Source organism: Engystomops pustulosus, chromosome 3 (genome assembly GCF_040894005.1).
Source record: "Engystomops pustulosus chromosome 3, aEngPut4.maternal, whole genome shotgun sequence".
In the NCBI taxonomy this organism is placed as follows: domain Eukaryota; kingdom Metazoa; phylum Chordata; class Amphibia; order Anura; family Leptodactylidae; genus Engystomops; species Engystomops pustulosus.
This window is the reverse complement of record NC_092413.1, coordinates 186413592-186436574: the sequence shown is the minus strand read 5'-3', so window position 1 is coordinate 186436574 and position 22983 is coordinate 186413592. Positions and strand designations below refer to the sequence as shown.

The 22983-nt window shown below is 40.8% G+C and overlaps 1 protein-coding gene across 1 annotated transcript in view; it reads left to right on the top strand.

Annotated features, from left to right (window-relative positions):
- Window positions 1–21018, top strand: part of LOC140122451 (calcium-binding protein 39) — a 28593-nt gene extending 7575 nt beyond the window's left edge. Inside the window, exons 3-10 of the mRNA XM_072143327.1 lie at window positions 6952–7103; window positions 13374–13538; window positions 13719–13837; window positions 15036–15204; window positions 16540–16599; window positions 16938–17003; window positions 17249–17392; window positions 19985–21018. Coding sequence (XP_071999428.1) covers window positions 6990–7103; window positions 13374–13538; window positions 13719–13837; window positions 15036–15204; window positions 16540–16599; window positions 16938–17003; window positions 17249–17392; window positions 19985–20173 — 1026 coding nt within the window. The 5' untranslated portion in view covers window positions 6952–6989 and the 3' untranslated portion in view covers window positions 20174–21018. The remainder of the gene's footprint in view (window positions 1–6951; window positions 7104–13373; window positions 13539–13718; window positions 13838–15035; window positions 15205–16539; window positions 16600–16937; window positions 17004–17248; window positions 17393–19984) is intronic.
- The last annotated feature ends 1965 nt before the right edge of the window (window positions 21019–22983 follow it).

Here is a 22983-nt window from a genome sequence, read left to right as displayed (position 1 = left end):
TGGAATTTAGTCAATGAGTAAGAACGGGCAGTCCTAAAAATAAACCAGTTTGTGATACTTTTATAGCATTTGAGCCTTTGTTAGAAGTTGTTTGACTTGGGATAAGTTATTCTGTATACAATGGTGCCTTTTTAATGGCTCTGTTTTCTTTTGTTATCAGTTTAGGTCTTTAAGTTTACTGCTAGTATATCCTTAAAGGAATTACTAAAAGGAAGGTTAGGCATTTAGTCTTTAACTTTGCTTGACCTTAGAACCTATTCTAAAAAAAAAAAAAAAAAAAAAAAAAAAAAAAAATTTTGGCATTTCTTTGTCTATAACTGCAGCAGTAATTGCTCAATTTGGGGAAGTTATAGTAAATATAGTACAAGGTTTTCAGGGGAAGTAACATAGTCATACACTACTTACCACTGTGGGAGCGGTGGGTCATGTGACCTTGGGGACTTTCAGGGACATCCCATGTCATGCTGGCTTCCCGCAGATATAGGCTTACTGTACATTACTGTATGTTCGCCCTCTCCATCATAACCACTTTTATATCAGTCGTTGGAGGGGTGTGCAGATGTCCTTGGCCAATTGACACTACATAGTGATAAAGGGGTGCCTGCGGGTGTGGAGAGCAGCTGGGTATTATCAGGCCTAGTATTGTTCTGCTGGTCACTGCTGCCTCCTCCTTGGGAAGGAGGCCCCCCTGAAGTTCCCCCCCTTCTAGATGCCCAAGTAACAGTGTATAACCTTTTTTTTTCTTCAAAAAGCAAGTAGAAATGTTCCTTAGGGGCTTTTTATGTCCTAATGGCGACTTATTATGTAACCACAAAACATACACAGAAATAGATTAAAGGCCTATAAAACAACAACCAAATAAAGACAAAAAAAAAGGAAAAAATATTACGCAACGGGAAACCCATAACAAACAATGAAAGAGCAGGAGGCCCACAAAACGGGCATGTGTTCTGGTCGCAGCCCCATAATTAATTATACACGAAAAGTAAGCATATTCGAGTAGGCATCCGGCTCTGAAAAGACAACACTAAACATAAACCTTACAACGCAAATGATTTGGGAAAGAGGAGCTGGGAAGAAAGAGATGGAGAAAAGAAAAAAGGGGGGGGGGGTGAGTGCATCCCACAATGGCTTATGAATATGGGCTAAGCGTTACATCTTTGATAAATAGGCATAAGTTATTGAGTCCCATGGAGCCAGGTAGAGAAGGCAGGAGATTGTCTAAATGTTACCTACTTGTACCAAATCTACCCTAAGCTCCTCCATACGTCTAATTCAATTGACTTCTTCAACCCACATTAACTTTTTGGGCAGAGAAGTGGATTTCCATCGCCAATCTTATTGCCAATAGGAAGAGTTGAAGCAATCCTCTTTTGATATCTTTGATATGTCCTGGTAGCATGGATAGTAGGGCAATGGCCAGGGATAAGTCCCCTGTGGTTCCACAGATCCGCTTATAAAGATCTCAAATAGCATTCCAGATAGATGCGACCACCCCACAGTCCCTCCAAACATGTAGCATAGAACCCCTGGATGACCGGCACCGCCAGCAGATAGGTGAAACAGAGGGAAACATGCTGTGCAACCAAACAGGAATCCTATACCACCTGGTGAGAATGTTAATACTGGTCTCCTGAATTTTACCAGACACCAACAGTTTGTGCTAGGAGGAGGGATTTCTCCCATTGTTCTTTTGTAAATTTCTCACCCAATTCTTCCTCCCATGCCCTCATGTAGGGCAATGACAGGTCTTACCCAGAAAGCATAGAGAACCCTTTTTAATTTAGCAGGTGATATGTCTTTTTTCCCTTAAAAAGTACTTGTTGTAGAATTTGGTTTTCACTTTGTGCAACATAAACCACAAATGAAACTGAGAAAAAAAAATCACTGTAAAAAAGAAAATGATTAAATAGCCCTTCATGGCACAAAACCCTGTTTTCTGGTAATCCACCAAGATAGAATAAGTTCAGATCTGTAAATATTCTAAAAAAAGCATTAAAGTATTTGGTGGTTAAGGAATTTTTAGGCCGGGTAATTACTTGGTTAAAAAAAGTCTGATAATGATAAAGAGGCTAATGATTAACTCTTTCCATACCTAGAGAATACTTCCCTTGAATATTCAGCTCTCGGAGAGGATTAGACCATCTAGGGACTTTAAAGGAAACCTACCACTTAGAATGGCAGGGGTAAGCTGTAAGTACCGAGCACCAGCTCAGGGTGAGCTGGTGCCGGTACTTACTTTCGTTAGTGTTATAAACCGCTGTATCGCGGTTTTAACACTTTTTAAACTCTAGACCAGAACAGGCTTCGGCGCTGCGTGCGCAACATCTCCGCTATTTCCTATGTAGGCGCGCGCACGATGGTGCGCACGCAGCGCCGAAGCCTGTTCTGGTCTAGAGTTTAAAAAGTGTTAAACCGCGATACCGCGGTTTATAACAATAACGGAAGTAAGTACCGGCACCAGCTCACCCTGAGCTGGTGCTCGGTACTTACAGCTTACCCCGGCCATTCTAAATGGTAGGTTTCCTTTAAAGAATTAAGTCTTTAGACACTTTATCAGCTGTCAGTGTGAATATGGGACACAGTTTTTTGTACACAGTTTGCGTTATCTTTTGCACTATTCATTTACATTTTAAATGTAATCAATAAAGGATTTGTTAGCTGCACTTACTCATCATGGCCACTACACAGAGAATGGCGCTGCCTGCTTCCTGATTGATTTTATGTGCATTGATTCCTGATCAGTCATATGTCCTATGCCAGCTCCCCCACCAATATTTTGTACAGATCTCTCAAGTGTTATTGAATACTCTCATACCTGAAAACTAGACTTATTACCATTTTGGCTGGATGGAATATGTTATGAATAAATTAGCTCCACATTTATTAAGCATTTCATATAGTTTTTGGCACTTTTAGGATATGTATGGTGTGCTCTTGCAGAAGAGGAATGTGCCTTAAGTCGCACCAAATGTTATGCCAATGAGGCAAGGGCTTGGTTCATCTTTCTTGTATAAAATAAGCCTGAAAATAGTAGATGCGAAGTTAAACTAGACCGATTTATCATCCAGTGGTAGATACTTTGTGCTGTCCATGTCCCCTGGTTAAATGCAGATCCTAGGCTCCCCATGCCAAGTGGCCTATAAGCCCTGAATACCATCCTCATGCATAGCAGGGAAACATTGCTGTCTGGCCGCATTCACACCACCCGTGTCATATATTTAGAATGTGCACATGGATCGGCTTTATAAAGAGACCGGAGTCATCCACCATATTAATCCTCAGAGCTGATGTAAATCTTGTAGAACTCTAAAGAGATCTGCATTTCCTCTAAGCATATTCTCTCAGTTAAAGGGAGTGTGCCAGTAATTTTGTTACAGCAGGATTATGTGACATAGGTGAGGGGTAAAGGAATTGTGCAAACCTTGATTGTTATCACCTATCTGGTAGGTGGGGGTCCTACTGCTGGGACCACTACCAGTCATGTGAACGGGGGTCCTGTTCACAGTAATTTAAATGGAACCTGTCACCAGATTTGCCCCACTAAACTACTATCCCACGCAGGTAGGGCATGAAATGTCCTTTCTAAATTCCCCCTTTTATATGAAATCCCTTCTGAAAATCTCCCCCAAGGTCGGGCAAATATGACTCTTCTCACTTCCTTTTCACATGGGATAAGCCAAGTTTAGTGGTTGCAGGTGGGGGTGTCACTTAAGAATCCCCTATTTTCTGTTGTATAGCACCTAGAACTACTAAACCAGAGATACAGAAGAGATACCACGGGTTAATCATTCTGCTCCATTCAGTGGTATTGGAGTGTTGGAAATTGCTAAACACTCAGGTATATCCTATTAATGTGTTGGAGATGGCCGACCCAATGTGCCAAGCAACTTCTAGCACTCATATGCAATGGATTGGAGCAGGACACATGCTTGACATTATGCTTCAGTTTATTGGTGTGAATTGTACCCTCCCTTCTTGTGAACTGCGAATGTCCATTATCATAGTCGGCAGTCAGACCCCACAAAATCATTCTCATTCTATATTCTGGGGGTGTCTGGTATGTCATCCATAGTCTGGTGTAGGGCCGGTGTCAGCTATTGTCTTATCTGGATGGTCTAGGGCAGTGATGGCTAACCTTTTAGATACAGAGTGCCCAAACTACAACCAAAACTCACTTTTATGTTGCAAAGTGCCAACATGACAGTTTGAGCAGTTACCTACTGATCTCTGCTGTATCACAAGTTTCAATCGTATTGGCGTCATGAGGACAACAATACAATAGAATTCAGAAGACATTTGGATTGTAGCTTCCCTTCAGGGTCCCCTGGAGAGGAAGCAGGATGTCCACTGATAATCCATCTCTGTCCACACCTTCTGGCTCCTCCTGTAGTCCTGGCAGCCAAGTAGGTGTCACTTTAAAATAGCACTGAGCGTGGCACGTCCTGGACTGTCTTGGACTGCAGGAAGAAGCCTTGAGTCCTGTCTGGTAAATTCTGTGCTGGGTGCCCACAGAAAGGGCTCAGAGTGCCACCTCTGGCACCCGTGCCATAGGTTCCCCACCACTGGTCTAGGGCATCAGCCACAGTTTGGTCTACAGATTGAAATTTCAATAAAATAAATATAAATTAATATAAAGCATGATGAAAAATTACTATAATTGTCTCAATTTGCTATTTAAGAACTCAACTCATCTATTAACACTATATATGCCTATGAGTTACTTATTTTCATTACTGAAAATCTCATACTCCTCCCCGGTTAAAAATACTCCTCAAAAATGACAGCCCCCATCTTACAGACAGTATAGGTTGATTGGGTTTGTAAGTTGAATTTGTATGTAAGTCGGAACTGTATATTTTATAATTGTAGCTCCAGACAAAAAATTTTTTGTGTCCCAGTGACATTTGGAGTTTCAAAGTTTTTTTGCTGTAATGGGACCAAGGATTATCAATAAAGCTTCATTACAGACACTTTACAGCTGATCATTGCAGCCTGGGACTATAGTAACATCCAGAGAGCTTCACCAGAGGTCACAGTGGGGAGAGTGGTCCATCTGTAGCTAGGGGGCTTCTGTAAGTCGGGTGTCCTTAAGTAGGGGAACTTCTGTATTACTTTTCAGAAAAAAAAATGTTAGTGTGACCTCTGCCTGTATCTCACCTCCCCCCCCTACCTTCAAGGGGCAGATAACACCCCCAGATGGGCGTCACATGGCGGATTATAACACCTTTTTTTCTTCCCTATATGACAATCCATGTTTCCAAGTAGAAGTGGGTGACTTTGTTGTAGCTTTTTGTAAATCAGAAGGTTTCTAGTTACCCATAAATATAGAGCGAGGTGTGGAGAGGGATAAATACTGAATGGAGGATCAGAGCTCATCATCCGACAAGTAGGACAACATTTAGGGCAGGTAATTGTAAGTGTAGCTGGAAATTAGTGTTTTTCTTACCGAAGGTGTAACCTAAACAAATAAGGAGTCATTTATAGAAGAACTGTCACTCTAACAAATGACTTATTATGTGAGGACTTGTGCACATGCTGGGACACTTTCACATGATTCTCAGAAGACGTGGCACCCGGCTGTATATGTATATACAGTCTATATATGGCACCACTGGATTTTTATGATTTTTATGTCTAATAATAAATATTATGAATCCCATTACATTTGAAGATTCCATCTCCTTTATTCTGGTTACAAGCGCACCCTACTGGCTCCCCCTTTTTTGCATTCCTGTATTTATAGGTGATGTAGCAGAGCTAAGTGTGTCATTGTGTCTTATATCTTTCTCATTACTCTGATCTGTCTCATCTCTCTTATTCCCTGTGTCAGATACTGGTAGAATGTTCAGAAACTAAATGAAAGTGTAGATAAACCTGAAGCCTAAAAATCTACCACATTGTCAGCACATAGCATCTCATGGTACCGAGGAATCATGAAGTGTCTGCTCAGAGAGTCCCTGACCGCACTGCTGTATCTTAGTGGCCTGCCTAGACAGCAATAGGAGTTGAAACTGCCATAAAACTAAAATTGAGAAAGTAATGCACTTAAAAAATTATATTTATTGTGTAAACCTCACCGGGGGATTAAAACTTTCTTTTATGGGCAAACCCCTTTAAGTTCGATTTCTGCAATTAAAATGTTTTCCGTATTCAATGGATAAATTGTCAATGGCAGATTGATGGGGACACAACACCCTGTCACAACTAGGACTGTAGGATTTGTTCTGCTGCCTCTTTTTTTCCTTTGCGAGTTAAGCAAGATAAATACCGTATATACTTGAGTATAAGCCTCGGCTCGTCTTATACTGGAGGCTATGAAAAAAGACTCTGTACTCTCCTTTCCCATGCCCCCTGCAGATCCTCTTCTGTTCTTCAGCTCCGGGTCCCTTTGTGATGTGTCGCACACACCATGACGTCAGCCGCTTGCCGACATGATGATGTCATCAGACAGCTGACATATCATGCTATACGGCAAAGCTCGGTGACCCGAAGACCGAGACTGAGCTGAAGACAGAAGAGTACCTGTGGGGGGGGGGGGGTGTTGGGGGGAAAGGAGGGTATTGGGTCTTTTTTGTTTTTAGGCTGGGCATAGGGGGCTGCTGGCTATATAAAAGGGGGCAGGTACTGGCTGCTTAATACTGGGAGGCAGGCACTGGCTTCTATATACTGGGAAGAGGTTGTGACCAATGCATTTCCCACCCTCAGCTTATACTTGAGTCAATAGGTTTTCCCAATTTTTTGTGTTAAAATTATGTGCCTGGGCTTATACTCAGGTCAGCTTATACTCGAGTATATACGCTGATATAGTATTGGTGCTGGGTATTACAGCTCAGCCTCATTCAGTAGTGACATCACACAAGTCTGCTCTAGATATATGAAATGTACAAAGCAGGATCACAAGGTGTCTGGAGTGGGGACTGATGTGTATCCTTGTGCTTTTACCTGCAGGAGGTACGGGACTGTGAAGCAGTGTTATCCCAGCAAACATGCCATTTCCCTTTGGGAAGTCCCACAAGTCTCCTGCAGACATAGTAAAGAACCTGAAGGAAAGCATCGCTGTACTGGAGAAGCAGGACATCTCGGACAAGAAAGCAGAGAAGGTACAATAAGCCTTAAACCCTTTTATTGGTGAAGAGACCTGAAAACAGATATTGCATGTCATATAATGTGAACATCTACCGTGCCGTGGTTTCTCCTGTGTGTGTGTTTTTTTTTTTTAATGTAGGATTTGAATGTGTGTGTGTTGTACAAATGTTTGTCCCCATTGTTAAATTTGTTAGTTTCACATTGTGGACCTGCCAGAAAAAAAATCCTACTACTTTTCTGAAGCTTATAGGGAACCTGTCACCACAAGTTCCCATAGAGCCTTAGTAACTACTGACACTGTTCTTTTAGCTAAAAATGATTCCCCTCGGATTCCCATATATTCAACTCTATAATTTTACCTCGTATCCAGGGATATCGATAGCGAGTCGAGGTGGACGTGACCTCATTGGGCTGAAGCCAGCAGCTCCTTTCTCTGCATGCAGCAGTAATGTCATGTGGCCAGGGTGACATCATTGCAGCTCCTTTAGCCTTCTGACATTACCAAACTGTACACCAAGCATATATTGCATAGTGAGGAGTAGAAGTCCATCCAGGCTGCTGTTATTTTTAATGTGGTTAGATATGTGCATGGGTTACAGTTTGCTAATGTTAAGAGGCTAAAGGACCTGTGATGTCACCCTGGTCACATGACATTAGGCCTCGCCCCTTGACTCTATAGATCCCTAGATACCATACAAGTTTATAACTCTTATTTCTTGGGGATCTAAGGGAAACCATTTTGTGCTAAAAGAAGGGTGTCAAATAGTTATTAGTGGGGAGATTTATCAGACGTTTTCGAGGTAAAACTCTTCAGTCACTGGACTCCTGGTAGAGACGGTGAGGGTCCCGGTTACCACTGCCCACATCATGGTGTATGTACAGAGAAGACTGTCAATCACTGTGTGTGGGCGGGGTTATCAGGACTTCTTATCTCTCTAAGGAGTCCAGTAAGGATTCATTCTCTGGATCCTATAAATCTCATTTATCCCAAAGCTCAGCTTCTCTCCTTCTGTTATATTATATCAGATGAGGCGGAAGAAATTACCTGACAGGTGCATTTAACCTCGAGGCTTTCCAGCCGTAATCCTGTGATAAGGCTCAGTGTTTTTACAAGGACATCACATGCATATAAATCTAACTTCAGTAAATATCCACCTGACATCCGATCTGTATAGTGGCAGATATGTTTCATAGTCATAGTCAATCTTTCGTGCACTTGGTGCTGCTAATTTTCGAATGCATTGTCATCTATTGTATTGTATGTGATAGTCACACTATTACGGGCATATAGTAGTGTCATTTATGTTACACAGCACCAAGTCCCTGATGTAAGCTTTCAAAATATTCTGTTATTGCTATATAGATATAATTACTGCTTCTAGCTAAAAGAAAGCTAGTTTGATAAATAACAGCCCAGTAGCTGGAAGGACACACCTTTCTGTCCTTTTGGGTACATGGGATGAGTAGATCCATACGTCGTATACCTGTGAATTTAGATTAATTATTATATGTTATTTACAGTCTTGTAGCTATAAATGGAAACAGCTTTTTACTCTACACATAATTGCCATAAGCAGCCTCTGTAATCGTGTTATAGAGCACGGAACTGACTGTAGAAGAAAGGATTTGACATAATCTTTTATTTGACATATTCCATAGTCAGCGACTGACTCTTAATGATTCTAGTAATGTGTTAAAGGAAAATAACTTTGTTGTTTGTAAGAGAGATCCTGTCTAACTTTTCCTATAGATGGGATATCCACAGCATATACTGTCATTGTAAGATCTGAGGGAATAGACTTACTGGAGCTATAGGGATCAGGAGCATTGGAGGGCTACAGCTCCTCAGGATTATGAATTAGAATAACACTTGACACATTGAAAACTAAGGCCTGCATATACCTCCTGTACCATCTGTATTGTGACTTTTGGAATCCACGTTATACTCCACAGAATCCATCATGTACTGCATATAAGTAGATTGGAGTCCATTGGTTTCCAAGTGTTTTTCCAATGTGAATCTGCTATGAATTCTCTCATGCAGACGTTGGCATTTAATTTAATTCCTCTAAAATGTAGATACATTTCTTCAATTGCTCAAAAAATGTCCCTGTGTGAAGATAATTTCCAATAAAAGTAGTCTTATGGCCCCTTAGGAAAAGAGGACAGCCATCTTTGTATACGACCACCTCTGCTGGAGTGTTTTTTTTAATGCAAAGAAATTAATTGTTTTCTGATGTGAAATGTTCAGGAGTTACACTAAAGCTAGGTAGTCGGTGCCTTAATAGCGCATGTGTGAACACTGCTGCCAGAGTGTAGGGATTGTCGTATCCAAGGACAGCTATCTTGTTTCTAAGGGACAGCATGGCTACATTTATGGCAAATTATCTTCACTCATTTTGAATAACATTCAATGTATGAAATATTACAGATGAATTAAATTAAATGTGAATGGCCAGATTGCAGCACTCCTTTAAAGGAGTTCTCCCTCTCTGGTACATTTTCCTATACATATGATACAGGATTGTTGTATGCATATTTTCCTTAGTTAACTGGAAGGGCTAATGAGCAATGTATACCCCCCTTGGTGTGCAGCTAAAAAGTAGCTATTTATCCGGAACACTCCTCATCAGCTTTTCTTTAGGTAGTTGGGGGGGCTGCTGGACGTGTGTGCCATTGCTTTACCCCCCACCACCCCCACCCATAAAAAGAGCAGTGTTCATGTATATAATACCCAGTTCACACCTGCATTCCGTCCAATTTTCCGCTCAAGTAATGGAAGTACCAGTGCAAACGACATTGTAATGGATTCTGTTATTATCTTTGTGCCGGTAGATGGTAAAAGAGATGCCCACGCAGATCCTAAGAAAGTCAGGAGGGATATCGATTTTTCTGACGATCCATAATATTTCGTAGAAGTGATTATGGTGCCACGTGTCTATCACTGCTTGGCTTCAGTCAGACTTAAAGAGAACCCGTCATGCAAAATAACCCCCCTAATCTAAATATATTTTCATAAACTGCCATTAGAGAGCATTGCCTCTATCCCTTCATTGTCCCTCTACATGCCTGTAAACCTAAGCAATAAGGTCCTAAAGCTGTATGCAAATGACCTGTGAGATGGCCAATGAAGCATTAGCATATTCAAGCTGTCCAGCTTATTCATGAGTGGGAGGTACAGCTACACCCCCAAAGCATGACTAACAGCCTGTATAATGATGTGATGTATAAGGTGTAATGGCTCCTCCATGTGCTTCCTGGTGCTGGTGGCCACGCCCCCTGCAGCCTGTGTGTGCATGTGTGTGTATAGGAGAGATACAGCAGCTCCAGGCAGCCATGTTATAGCAGAACATGTCAGATTCATGTGTAGCTGATGTCTGTGTCTCTCACCTGTATATTAGGAGGATGCAGCATGTCAGCAGATGACATACACACACTAGCCATGCTTTACTATACATTACACACAGACATGAGCAGGGGGAGGAGAGGGGGGGGGCAGGGGTGACATCACTGCCTCTGACCATGTGACCAGCCTCATTTACATAATAAAAATAGATGATTTTAGAATGATTAATGTATGAAATAACTAGATAAAGGCTGGGATGGATCCTTGTGAGCTGCTCCAACAGGTAGAGATGACGGAAATAGTGACAGGGATCTGATGACAGGTGTCCTTTAAAAGGGTTGTCCAGCTGTAGAAAATGTCTTGTATATTGCTTGGTGGGGGGGGGGGGGGGCTAATAAAACAAAGAGCATATAGTTACTTCCTCATGCAATCTCTTACCTGTGACCATTTAGTTCCAATTGATAAACTAGGATAACCTGGTGTGTCTGTATTTAAACACATGGTCGAGATCTAGTGATATTTCTGAGATAACCACATCCCTTTCCACGATTGTGTGAACCATTGATCTAGGCTACAGTTTTGCTTTTTGGCCCTTCCTGTCTGGTTGGGTGTGGGAGCTTATGATGTGATTCAGTTCTAATTCTAGAAGTTCTTAATTGTAACCACCATAAGTCACACCTACTCAGTGTAAACCTGTTTTGTCACAATCTGTTTTATGTAGTCAGCAGGCGAGTGACTTGTCCAGTCTGCACAATGCGCCATTGTAATTACGTACGCCTTGTGATGGCAAACCTTCTGGCCCCCTGGCCTTCATAAAGATAGGTCATACTTGTTGGTGGTTATAAGATCATGGGATACCTTTACAAACCAAAAGACATTACAGAGAAATAACATGATAACATGGTCAGATGGAACAATAGGAAAGAGGGTCCTGCTCTCAGGCGCTTACAATTTATGAAATGTTTGGGAGATGGCAGATAATGTTAGGCAGAAATCTCTTATTGACACAATCTGTTTTATGTTTCTAATAAAGAAGGTCTTGGCCCTCAAGTTCCTCCACGATCGAGTCCTCTGGGCTTTGACCTTACATAGACCAGTATACAGAAGCACTGTCCTGTATTTATGGGATCAAAGCACTGGTAGTCAGATATAAAATCATAAAGGGGACGCTTAAACTGAGGATGTTATCCCCAATCCATATGATAAGGGGATCCTTTGTAAACCAGTCTACATCTGAACATGAGAATGGGACGCCGAGACCTGCCACTCCATTCCGTTATCTGGCATCAGCCAGTGAAGGTCTTGATCGGTGAGGGTCCCAGTTTTCGGACCCTCGTTGATTAGAAAGTTATCCACCTATCCTGTCGATTGGTTATAACTTCCTATATTGGGACAACCCCTTTAATCTTATAAAGAATATAATCTGCTTCTCTCCCTAGGCTCCTGCTTACTGCCAGAGACAACTATTGTGTCAAAAATGGGAAAATAATGTTCGGCTCACCCAATCCAAATGCCTTTGATTGCCTCGTGCAGGGACAAGCTGTCTGAGTCAGGAGATTCCAGTATAGAAAAAGTGAAGATCCAATAACGTCTTGAATCTGAATACGGCTAATTTTTCTTCAATAAAGTGTTTGTTTTTAACTTTTTTCTTCAATGTATAAGGACTTGGCCGTTGCTGGATGTTCACTTTTTCTCTACTACAACTATTGTGTGCTGTGATATGATCTATCCCTTTGTCCAGATTCAGATGAGATTTCAATTTAAAATCAGATTGAAGCTGAGGAGAGGAGGATGAGAGTCAGATAAGCTGACAAAGGGGCATCTTTCTCTGACCATATATATTATAGACTTTGCTTGTATTTGCTTGTGGTGTTAAATCAAGTGTAAATAGTGCCCATGTTACACTTTCTCCAGCTGTAATGGGAACAGTTCTTATTCCTGGGCTTTCACGCGTGTGACATTTTGCTTGTAGAGATGCTCTTCTGGCTGTACCTATGTATTTTATCCATTGCTTTCTTGTGCTATTTACTTTTTACAGCCGCTATATCCTCACACATTCAGCACCCCCAACCTCCAATCCAATTCTCTCACCCGTCCCACGTCTGGATCAAACCTCTCCCTTTCCACATACGCTGCTGATGATTTACACATCGGCAGCAGGAACAAAGATCCAAAGAAAGTGGCATGGCCCAAAGCCAAAAGGAACTCCTTTGGGAAGCAGAAGATGGACAGAACTGCGGTTTTATCGGTTAATATGAGTGACTTTGCGCTAGGTTTTCTTTGTAGGATCTTCTGGTGGAGGACACCCTCTATGGCGGAGTTACTAACCTCTCAGCGGGAAAATCGACTAATGCCACGTTTATGTGTCTGAATACATTAAAAAGGAAATATGTCTGTATGCAGGTGGGGGTGTTTATCTGAGAAGCCCCCCACTGAAATGAAGCTGAAAACACAGAAATGGTGGGCATCAGTTCATTAGGAAGAATCTCCTTAATATTTTTTTTTTTGTTTCGGGTTCTCTCCACCCATGACAGTGTAGCAGGGGTCAAATTTGACACCATTGACTCCCAATGTCAAAATATAAAAAAAAAATAGATATTTATGTAAAGAGGAAACACATAACATTGTTCAACTCCGCTGCCATTTCTGTGTTTTGGGTCTTTGTCATAACATTGTGTCTTTTGGAATACTAACACTTGTTTCTTCTGACTGTATTGATGTATGGTCTGTATAACCCAATCCACAGGTTCTCCACCTTCGAGAAGTTGACCTGTATTGTAATGCTGTGTCTTAGTCTTTGTGGTTGTCTGCAGAAAAAACGTCCACGTCAAACCTTTGGTGCAGGGTACAAGTGTGACCAAAAGGATGAACGTATCTGGCAAGAAGTCAATGTCGCTATAATATTCAATGTAAAAGTGACGTTGTGTTCTTTTCACAGGCCACTGAAGAAGTGTCTAAAAACCTGGTGGCTATGAAGGAGATCCTTTATGGGACAAATGAGAAGGAGCCTCAGACTGAAGCCGTGGCTCAGCTCGCTCAGGAACTGTACAACAGTGGCCTCCTTGGGACTTTAGTGGCTGATCTCCAGCTCATAGACTTCGAGGTACCGGCCAAAAATGTAACTCTCATATCAAAGTGCCATATTTTCAAAGTGCCAGACCTTCCTGACCACTATCCTGGAGATGCTTCTCGTGCACTAAAGATTGTTCTCCTACTTGTATAGGAGACACACAGTTTGCTTTGGATTTTACGTGATCAACGCTTACAATGTAATTCTTTCCAGGGCAAGAAGGACGTGGCTCAGATTTTCAACAACATATTACGGAGGCAGATTGGAACACGCACCCCAACAGTGGAATATATATGCACCCAGCAGAATATTCTCTTCATGTTGTTGAAAGGGTATGACCTATGAAGTTTTGCATACAACACAATATAAGGTGTATCAGAGCAAAGACAATAATTATCACATGTGTAGAATACAGGATTTGGTTTAATGGAACTTTTGACATTGAAAATTAAAAATGACCTGCAGAAAGCATACTATAGAGCAAGGGGGGCTGTGCAGATTGATATATAGTTTTGTAAGATGTTTTAAAATCTCTGGTCATTCGAGGCTCAGGATAGGAGTCCAGTAACCGACACCCATCTCTATGCACACTTATACAGGGTATGATTACCAACTGGTATTGTAAGCCCAAGTGGATCGTACAGAGGTAGATTTTACTGCAAAAATAAAAAAAAACACAAAAAGCTCAAATCATCCCCTTTCCCTAGAACAAACATGTAAGGTATCACCGCATCCCATAATACCCGATATACAAATGGATATTCCTGGTGGTGAACCCCATAACGAGAAGATGGCACCCAAATGTCTGAAGGGACACTTTTATGGCATTTTGCTTCACATAAAGATGTAATAAAAAGTGATTAAAATGCCCTCAAAATGGTAGCAATAAAAACATCAGCTCATCTCGCAGAAAGTGACACCTTACAGTTCTGTGAACTAAAGTATAAAAAAGTTATTAGTGTTATTAGATGGTGAAACAAAATAATTTTTTTTCCGTACACATTGTTTTAATTTTAGAAAATTTATTAAAACACAATAAAACCTATATATTGTAAAATATATATAACCTATATTATAAAATATAAATTTGGTATCACAGTGATCGTACCAAACAGAAGAATAAAATAGATGTGTCATTTGGGGCGCAAAGTAAAAGTCGTAAAAACTGAGCCCACAACCAATTGTGTTTCTAGCCAATTTTACCATATTTGGAATTTTTTTTTTCCAGCTTCTCAGTACATGAACGAAAAAGCCTGTGGCACAAAAGGGTTAATCTATGCAGTTCCTACTGCTCTATGACATACTGTCCGCCAATAGGGCACTATTTACATCTACTTACCTTCTCCTGCTCTAAATCATTTTGCCTGCAGATAGGACACTTTGTACAAGCTACCTGGCTCCTCTTGCTCTATAATGTGCTGGCTTTAGATGCGTGGGAAAGCCCAGCAATAGAAGTGTTTAGCAGTGCTGGTTACTTGACGCATGTACATTCTCCGTTTGTTTCTAAATGTCTGATTCTCTCTTTTATAGATATGAATCTCCAGAAATTGCTTTGAATTGTGGAATTATGCTACGGGAGTGTATTAGACATGAGCCACTTGCCAAAATAATTTTGGGGTCTGAGCAATTTTATGACTTCTTCCGATATGTAGAGATGTCAACATTTGATATCGCTTCCGATGCCTTTGCTACATTTAAGGTAAGTTTTATTTTGTAAATATTTTAAGGGGTCTCTAATCGCTCTGCTGGAACCCCCAGCATTTTCCACTTTCCTGTAGGAAAATTGGACAGCAACTGTTCAGTTTTACCCCAGCCCCACCAGAATTGGTAATAGGTATTACATTACCTCAATGGGAGTTCTGCCAAAGGCTTAAAAATATATCAACATTCATAATTCCTCAGTACAAAAGATTCAATGTTTCAATCTGTAAAATCACAATATTCTTTATTGGTACTTAAATCAATGCAGAAGCAGTCACTGAACAATTCATTAAAATGTTTGCATATATGACATCTGACACATTAAACACATTTCATACAGTATTGCGGGGAGAACTAGAGTCCATTATATATGTTCAGTAACCAAAGGCATAGATAATGAGACAAAGAAGGAAGTAAAAATTGCTAATAGAACGTGCCCCAGATATAAAATCAACCAGTGGACTTGTATAAACATAATGCTATCAATAATGAAAGGACACAGGAGTATTATTCATAAGTCTTAAATATCCATCAACCTGCCAATCGTTAACTATTCCTTCACCACAACCACTGCAGCCCCACTGTGATGCATGTTTAGCATGATGACTTTCTCAAGGGGTAAGTTATTTAAGTAAGGGACAGCCAATCAGGACGCTAAACAAATGAAACAGATAAAATATACCTAGTGCAAACGTCTGTTTCAATCCACATCGAAGGGAGGACTCCAGCACATCAGACGTGTGCTTCAGAGCACTCTGTGGTGTGGTGAGTATCTGTAATAGCGGAACCGTGCATACCCAGAGTACAAGCAGGCGCCATTTTTATGAAGTCCTTCATAAATGGCTTAAGAGTAGCTTACATCCAAACATGACAGACTGGATTGCAATAAAAGACTATCTTTATAGACAACATCATTATTGTTTCCACTACTAACAATATAGATGTTGCGGCTTATCTACACTTCCTATGTGCACAGAAAACTCCATTAACCTCAATGCGTTGACTTCCGCTCATCATGAGGCTGCTGTAAAGCATTTCACAAAATGCTGCAACTAAAGCTCAGTTATAAGGAAATAGAAAAAAAAAAATCAATAAAGAGTTCTAGTCTCTCAGGTTTTATTGAGTGCCAACAAAAATTGATGAAACTTCCCCCCTCAATTCTAAATAATATCAGTGCAGGGTCACCAGGATATTAACACAAAAGGTTCTATAATTGATGGGCTCGGCTTTGGTCCCAGTTGGTATCATTTCATGCCATTCCTTTAATTCTTCTTCACATCCTTCATCCTTTTGTTACTCCTGTTGGTTCATTTCATTTTTTTTTCTTTTTTAGGACCTATTAACTAGGCATAAACTCCTGAGTGCTGAGTTTTTGGAACAACATTATGACCGGGTAAGGTACAAACTACATTTTGCAGACTACATATTTACCAGATATACTTGAGTATAAGCCGAGGCCCCTAATTTTGCCACAAAAAATGGGAAAACCTATTGACTCAAGTATAAGCCTAGGGTGGGAAATGCATTGATCACAGCCAGTATATAAGCTAGTCAGTCCCCTTCCCCCTTAGTAAATGGCCAGCCCCGGTTTGCCCAATTCTTAAAAGACAATAAGGTCTTCTCTTCTTCAATGCGGCAGGTCGGTGTGACTCTCTGGCGCACAAGTTGAGACATGTGCTGTGACTTTTATTTAATTAGTAGAAGTTACTTATTGAGTCTTTATTTTTTCAGTTCTTCAGTGAATATGAGAAATTATTGCACTCAGAAAACTATGTGACAAAGAGACAGTCGCTGAAGGTAAGTTGGTAAACTGAATTTTCTTATTTTCACCTTCAGACAATGAAATCCACAGGTAGTGATCACTAGGAGGTGTCTCCCCTATTCCTCCCATTCTGGAGCATATTCCTCCCATATGGGGAATTGAATTCAGTTATTAGTTGGTGACTTTAATTTCCTAGAAATCCTCTATATAACCTTTCCATCTTTGTGTTTATTCTCTCTTTCCTCTCCTCAATTTGCCTTCTTATTTTACACTCCTGCAGCTACTTGGTGAACTACTTTTGGATCGACACAATTTTACCATCATGACAAAGTATATCAGCAAACCCGAAAACCTCAAGCTGATGATGAATTTGCTTCGTGACAAGAGCCGCAACATCCAGTTTGAAGCTTTCCACGTGTTTAAGGTGTGGCCCTACTAGCTATAGCTTAAACATATGTGCAAAGAAGGGTAATAGGTCAACAAATGGCCATTAAATGGTTGGCTACCCAAACTCTGCAGTATGGTGCAAATAGTATTGGGGAATCTGTCTGCTACCCAATCTGGATATGACTATGTAAATGCTGCCAGTCCAGTTATTTTTTTATTTCCTGGTGCACCTGCTAGAGCTTCTATTTTTATACTTTTTCTGCTGTCCAGCGCCATCCAGCATAGGGGTATGTGTTAGCCAATGTTTCAACGGATAGCACATTCACCCATGTATTTATATGGGTTCTCACACGGGCCACAAACATGGACCACGGTTAGGCTCAATTTCCAATTCAGGCATCAAATACTGATCAGAATACAGTTTGTTGAAACTGTCCAGTTATTGACATCATTTAGAAATAAATTGTAGTAAATGGGTGCTGGAACCCCGCCCCTGATGCACGGAAAATATTTTCATATAGATAAAAGCACATTTTTGGAAATGAATGATCTCTTGGAGGTAAGGTATATCTAGAAAACATATGCAGGATGAAACACAGAGGTCGGGACAGTGGAATATCTTGTGAAATACACATCGGATCAAACAACTAAAAATGTACATGTCAAATATTTTTCAAAAATCCTGGGGGTAGGGCTGGGGGCAACTTGGAAAACACAAATGGTAATCCCCCCTTTTTTTTTTTTTTTTTTAATTGCATAATTCGATTCCCAAAGAAAAATGACATTGATACAAGTCCTTTTCATTGACAGATGGCGCTGTAATTACCAAAATTATAAATGTGTACAAAATCGTTGAAAAGGGGAATGTTTCGGTAAATGCACATCAGATCCAAAATCTGACAATAGACAAATTTTAATTTTTCTATCTGCTATCCAGTGTTACCAAATTCCAACACTTAATGTAGAGCCTTCGATATTTAAGAACTTTGTAGGCAACAAGAAAAACCCCCTGTCTTCAGGCGAGGAGGAGATTTAAGAAAATCTCTGATGTGTGAGAGGCTGGGGACTTGCATTATACCCGCCCCCGTTGTGTGAGATGCATAAGAAAAAAACAAAAAATAAGCAGAGGACAGCGCCGCCGTGATACCTTCCAGGGAATGAGAAATAGACAACAACCTAATCAGGGGGGCTCACCTGGTTACCACCTGAGTGTATGCCAAATGCCCCTGTACTGGGTTCAAGAGTCCAAGGTCCATCTTCATCAAAATAATTGATTCAACTCCATTAAAAATTCTGAATTTATTGTGAATAAAAGTATAAATATACAGATATAAAAGTAAAAAAGGCAGGAAGTAAAATAATTCAAATCCTAGTTAACTTGTTTCGAGGGAAACCCCCCTTTCTCAAAACCATAGGATTAAACAGATGGCAACTAGGCAGGAAGAATATAAATACAAATAGAGGAAACTCCATCAATCAGGAAGTGGCCAATGATAATTGGCATGTAATAAAGAGCATATAGTAGCACATTTCATAGAGTATTCCATAAAAGATAACTTATATAAAGGTAGAGGGCTGTAGCGATTGCATAGTGTAGCTGTATTGGCATCCACGCATCCTCGGATGAGCATAACTACACAGTGTACCAATATGGCCGCCGTAATACTACAAGCTAGGGTGAAGAATAGAGCACCCGTAATCCTAGACCTAAACTCTGTGCCCTGTGTGTAATTGATTCGCAACATTTGCAGTGAGAATGAATACGTTTAATAGACCAGGCTGTTTTTGGAAAAAAGAGATCGGTGCTGTGGTTAAATTCTTCACAGGTTTAAGATGGCTACGGGCTAAAATATTTTTCAAAGTTTTAGTTCGCCTCAACTCCTGATGTGTGAGAGGCAAGAAGGACTCGCATTACACCCGACCCTGAAGAGAACAGAAAACTACTACATCCTCGTCTTCATTCCTGGGTTACATGGAATGTAGTTTCTACATAAATCTATTAAATTCCCCCCTCCCCCTTCCCAACCTACAGGGTCAAGTTCAGTATCATTGGCTAGGTTTTTAAGAAATATTTGTCACATATTTTTTGTGTTTGGACTGTTTTTATTACCCATTTTTATTTTCAGCGTTTACTGTGCCATCTGTTATTTAAAATGACTTAAATTGTAGATTGAGTTAATGTTTTCCTGAGGAATCTGAAATTAAAAAAAATGGGTGTTCTAATTTAAGATTTTAAGTTTGGGAAGGGGCAGAGTTTGGTCTTATTTGATATACTTTAGAAAAGAATATATATATATATATTATTTTATCTATCCAGTCTGTATTTTTTTAGATATTCCACCGTCCTGTAGATAGAGAAATTAATTTTAATTTGGGTGGAGATGGGAGGGGTTCCATCTCTATAGGATCCAGGCAGTCCATTCACAGCATGGGCAGAAATAAGACCTCGCTCACTCGTGGTACGGTGAGTCACCACGGCCTCACCACTCTATTGATTGTGCATAATAGTCAACAGTGGGCCTGAGCTACCCACAGTTCAGTTTGCCTTATACGGTTGTGTGCATGAGACCTAATACACCAGACTATGATAGAGAATGATTCATTTTATTTTTTTCCCCAAACTTTTTAGGTATTTGTAGCAAACCCGAACAAGACACAGCCTGTCCTGGACATCCTCCTCAAGAACCAGAGTAAGCTGATTGAATTCCTCAGCAAGTTTCAGAACGACCGCACCGAGGACGAGCAGTTTAATGATGAGAAAACCTACCTAGTGAAACAGATCCGGGACCTGAAAAGACCTGCACAGCAAGAGGCCTGAAGAGGATGGCGGGGGACCCAGCATTTGCTGCAAGAGTATTCAATATCCCGTGGACTTTGAGAGCAACATCCTCACTTCTGCCCCGGACAGTTTCACCCTATTCCATTGCATTTGAAGTTTCAGTCTGAATGTAACCCCCTTCTGTGATGGAAGAGCCCAGACGCTACGCTATGCTTCTGCAGCACAGGGGTTACCAGATGAATGCATTACTACCTTATGTTCTTTCTTTTCTCCCTTACACCTTCTACTCGGCAAGATGGAATCCCTTCTCCCTTCTATCCTTTATGTTGCATCAACACGGGGATTGTGACTCGCTGGTTATCACAGCATCAGGGTGCAAAAGTGAAATCTAAACAGGTCTTAGAGTCTCGGGCGAGTGCGTAGTTACCTAGTCTGGGTTTTGGATAAGATGGCATACTTGTAGTTAATAATTTTTTTTCCTTTTTTTTTTCTTTTTTTTTATTGCAATGCATTGCATGCTTGCAGCAAAAACCTGAGGAGAAAAAAAAAACATCAACGAAAACCGTCAACACGAAATCTGGTTTCCATCAGCATATTTGCACATAAACTTGTAAGAAGAGAAATCGAGCACAAAATCTGATCTGTGCATAGCTGGTACCTTATAGTTATAAAATAACAATATGCCTTGATTTCAAAGTGAAATAACCAATAAAGTGCAACAGCGCAGTGCTTTTATGTGTAATGCCGTGGGGCGGGGGCGGCCCACTGCGGAGGAAGATTGGGGTCTGCATACGTATTTTATCAGTGTGGATTGGGAGTTGCTTATTACAGAAGGGTTTATGTAAAGATGAGTGTACATTCATTATATATGCTTTTTCAGTTTCTTTTTTCGCTCCCCCCCCCCATCCTTCCTCTTTCCTTAGCAGTGGGATTCTTGTTTTACCACAAAGGGAAGAGCATCTTATGTTGTTGTACATAAAAAGTAACAGCACATCGCTTGTATGTACAACAACCTCTTGCCAAATAGCATAATCCAAGCTTGTTAAGGAAACAATTGTGGGGGCTCATTTAGTGAGCTCCCTCCATAGTGGGGGCCATGCTTGGACAGGCTTGGTTAGCCACCACTTCATTATGGGACATAACATGCTGGTTACATTCTCCTGACCGGATCATGTTCACCTCTCTAACTCCCTGATATCTCGTAATAACGGGGCGTTAGGCAGGTGGTCTTGAGGCGTTCTGTGTTTTATTGCTTCACCCCGAGAAATTCAGCAAAGTCCCCTTCCCCCCTTACATAATACCACATTTAATAGCACTGGCAAAATCCACATAAGCCAAGAATGTATTGCTGGTTTGTTGGATGTGGCCTCCGCATGATTGGATTGTTTGGTTTGTGTGGTGGTTGGATGATATCCTGGCGGGTTGTGCGGGCAGCAGCTACATTGCTGGCTATGAATGTAGGTACGTAAGGGTAATCCTTTACTTTAAGCTTGCATTATAATCTAGCGTTGTCAGACACGGGCAAAAAGGACATATCATTCATGCAAATTGCTTTAGCAGAGTCTCTGAAGAAAGAGACCTGAGCAAATATTTTTGTTTTTTATCTTATTTATTACACGGCGGATCCCTGTCTGGCGCATGCAGCTAGTCCAGTGCATGTCATTTTTATTTCATTTAAGGAGCCGCTACCATGTGGGTCTCTTATTGCCCCCCCCCCCCCCCCCCCAATACCCACCTCCCAGGACAATGCTGAAACCAAAGCCTCGGGTGAAGGGGTAAACACTCGCTTTGTGCAGATTTGCTTTGGGTTACTTTGGATTCTCTGTGTACATACGTTTTTGGCCTCTTATTCGTAAAGAAAAAAAATAAACTGTACAGCAAAGGAGTGTACGCATGTTTCTTGTCATCGAGCTTCTGCAGTGTAATGTCCAGCTACTTTCCTATGGGCCCCAGATGTGTAAATGGTAGTGGGCCCTTATCTGTACACAAGGTTAGGACTTGCAGAATAGCCTCTCCTGCTCTTAGTTCTATTAGTACAACCACTTTAGTCTCCACATACTGTGACTAATAGGTTTTAAAGATTATTGGAAACTCATGTCCATGGACCATAGCTGGTATAGTTTATTGGCTCAATTTAACATCTTAGTGACCGTCCTATCTGCTTTTTATACGACCGTCATCATGAGTACTACTTCTGATGATCAATAGAAGGTTGAAGGATATCAGGTCCTGCTGCTGTTGGCACTGCCTCAGCACCATCCTGCGGTCATAAAAACTCTGATCCCTGGTGTTTAACCCCTTACAGTCTGTGGTCAAACATGGACTATTCTGTGGTTGCAGAGAAAATGAGCTCCTTCTTTCACCCTTTGGCACCCTGCAGCTGCAATTATGGGGTCCAATGTGACTCTCAGCAGTCTGGGGGCTACTGAAGGGACCCCATAGTTTTCTATTAGGCTGTCATTAATTTTATTAGAATGACTGTCAGTAACTGACAGTATAAAGCACTGCACTACATGTCAGTGTCCTCTTGTGGGACAAAGTAAGAAAAAAAGGTAAACAAATAAAACTTAAAAGGCTAAAACAATGCCATTTTTTAAAATCATTCATCACACAAAAAACACATTTAAACATTCTGAACCCCAAGTGTGTACACATAAAAACTGCAGTTCTTTACACAAAATATAAGCCCCCACACAGCCTTATTGACCAAAAATGTCAAAGGTTGTGGTGTTTGAAAGGTGATGATGCAAAAAGTTTGTTTTTTTTTTTTATTTCCCAAAATGATTTCACTATACAAATGGTGGTCATTTAAAAGAAAAAAAAAACCTATAAATTGGGTACTGCTGTAT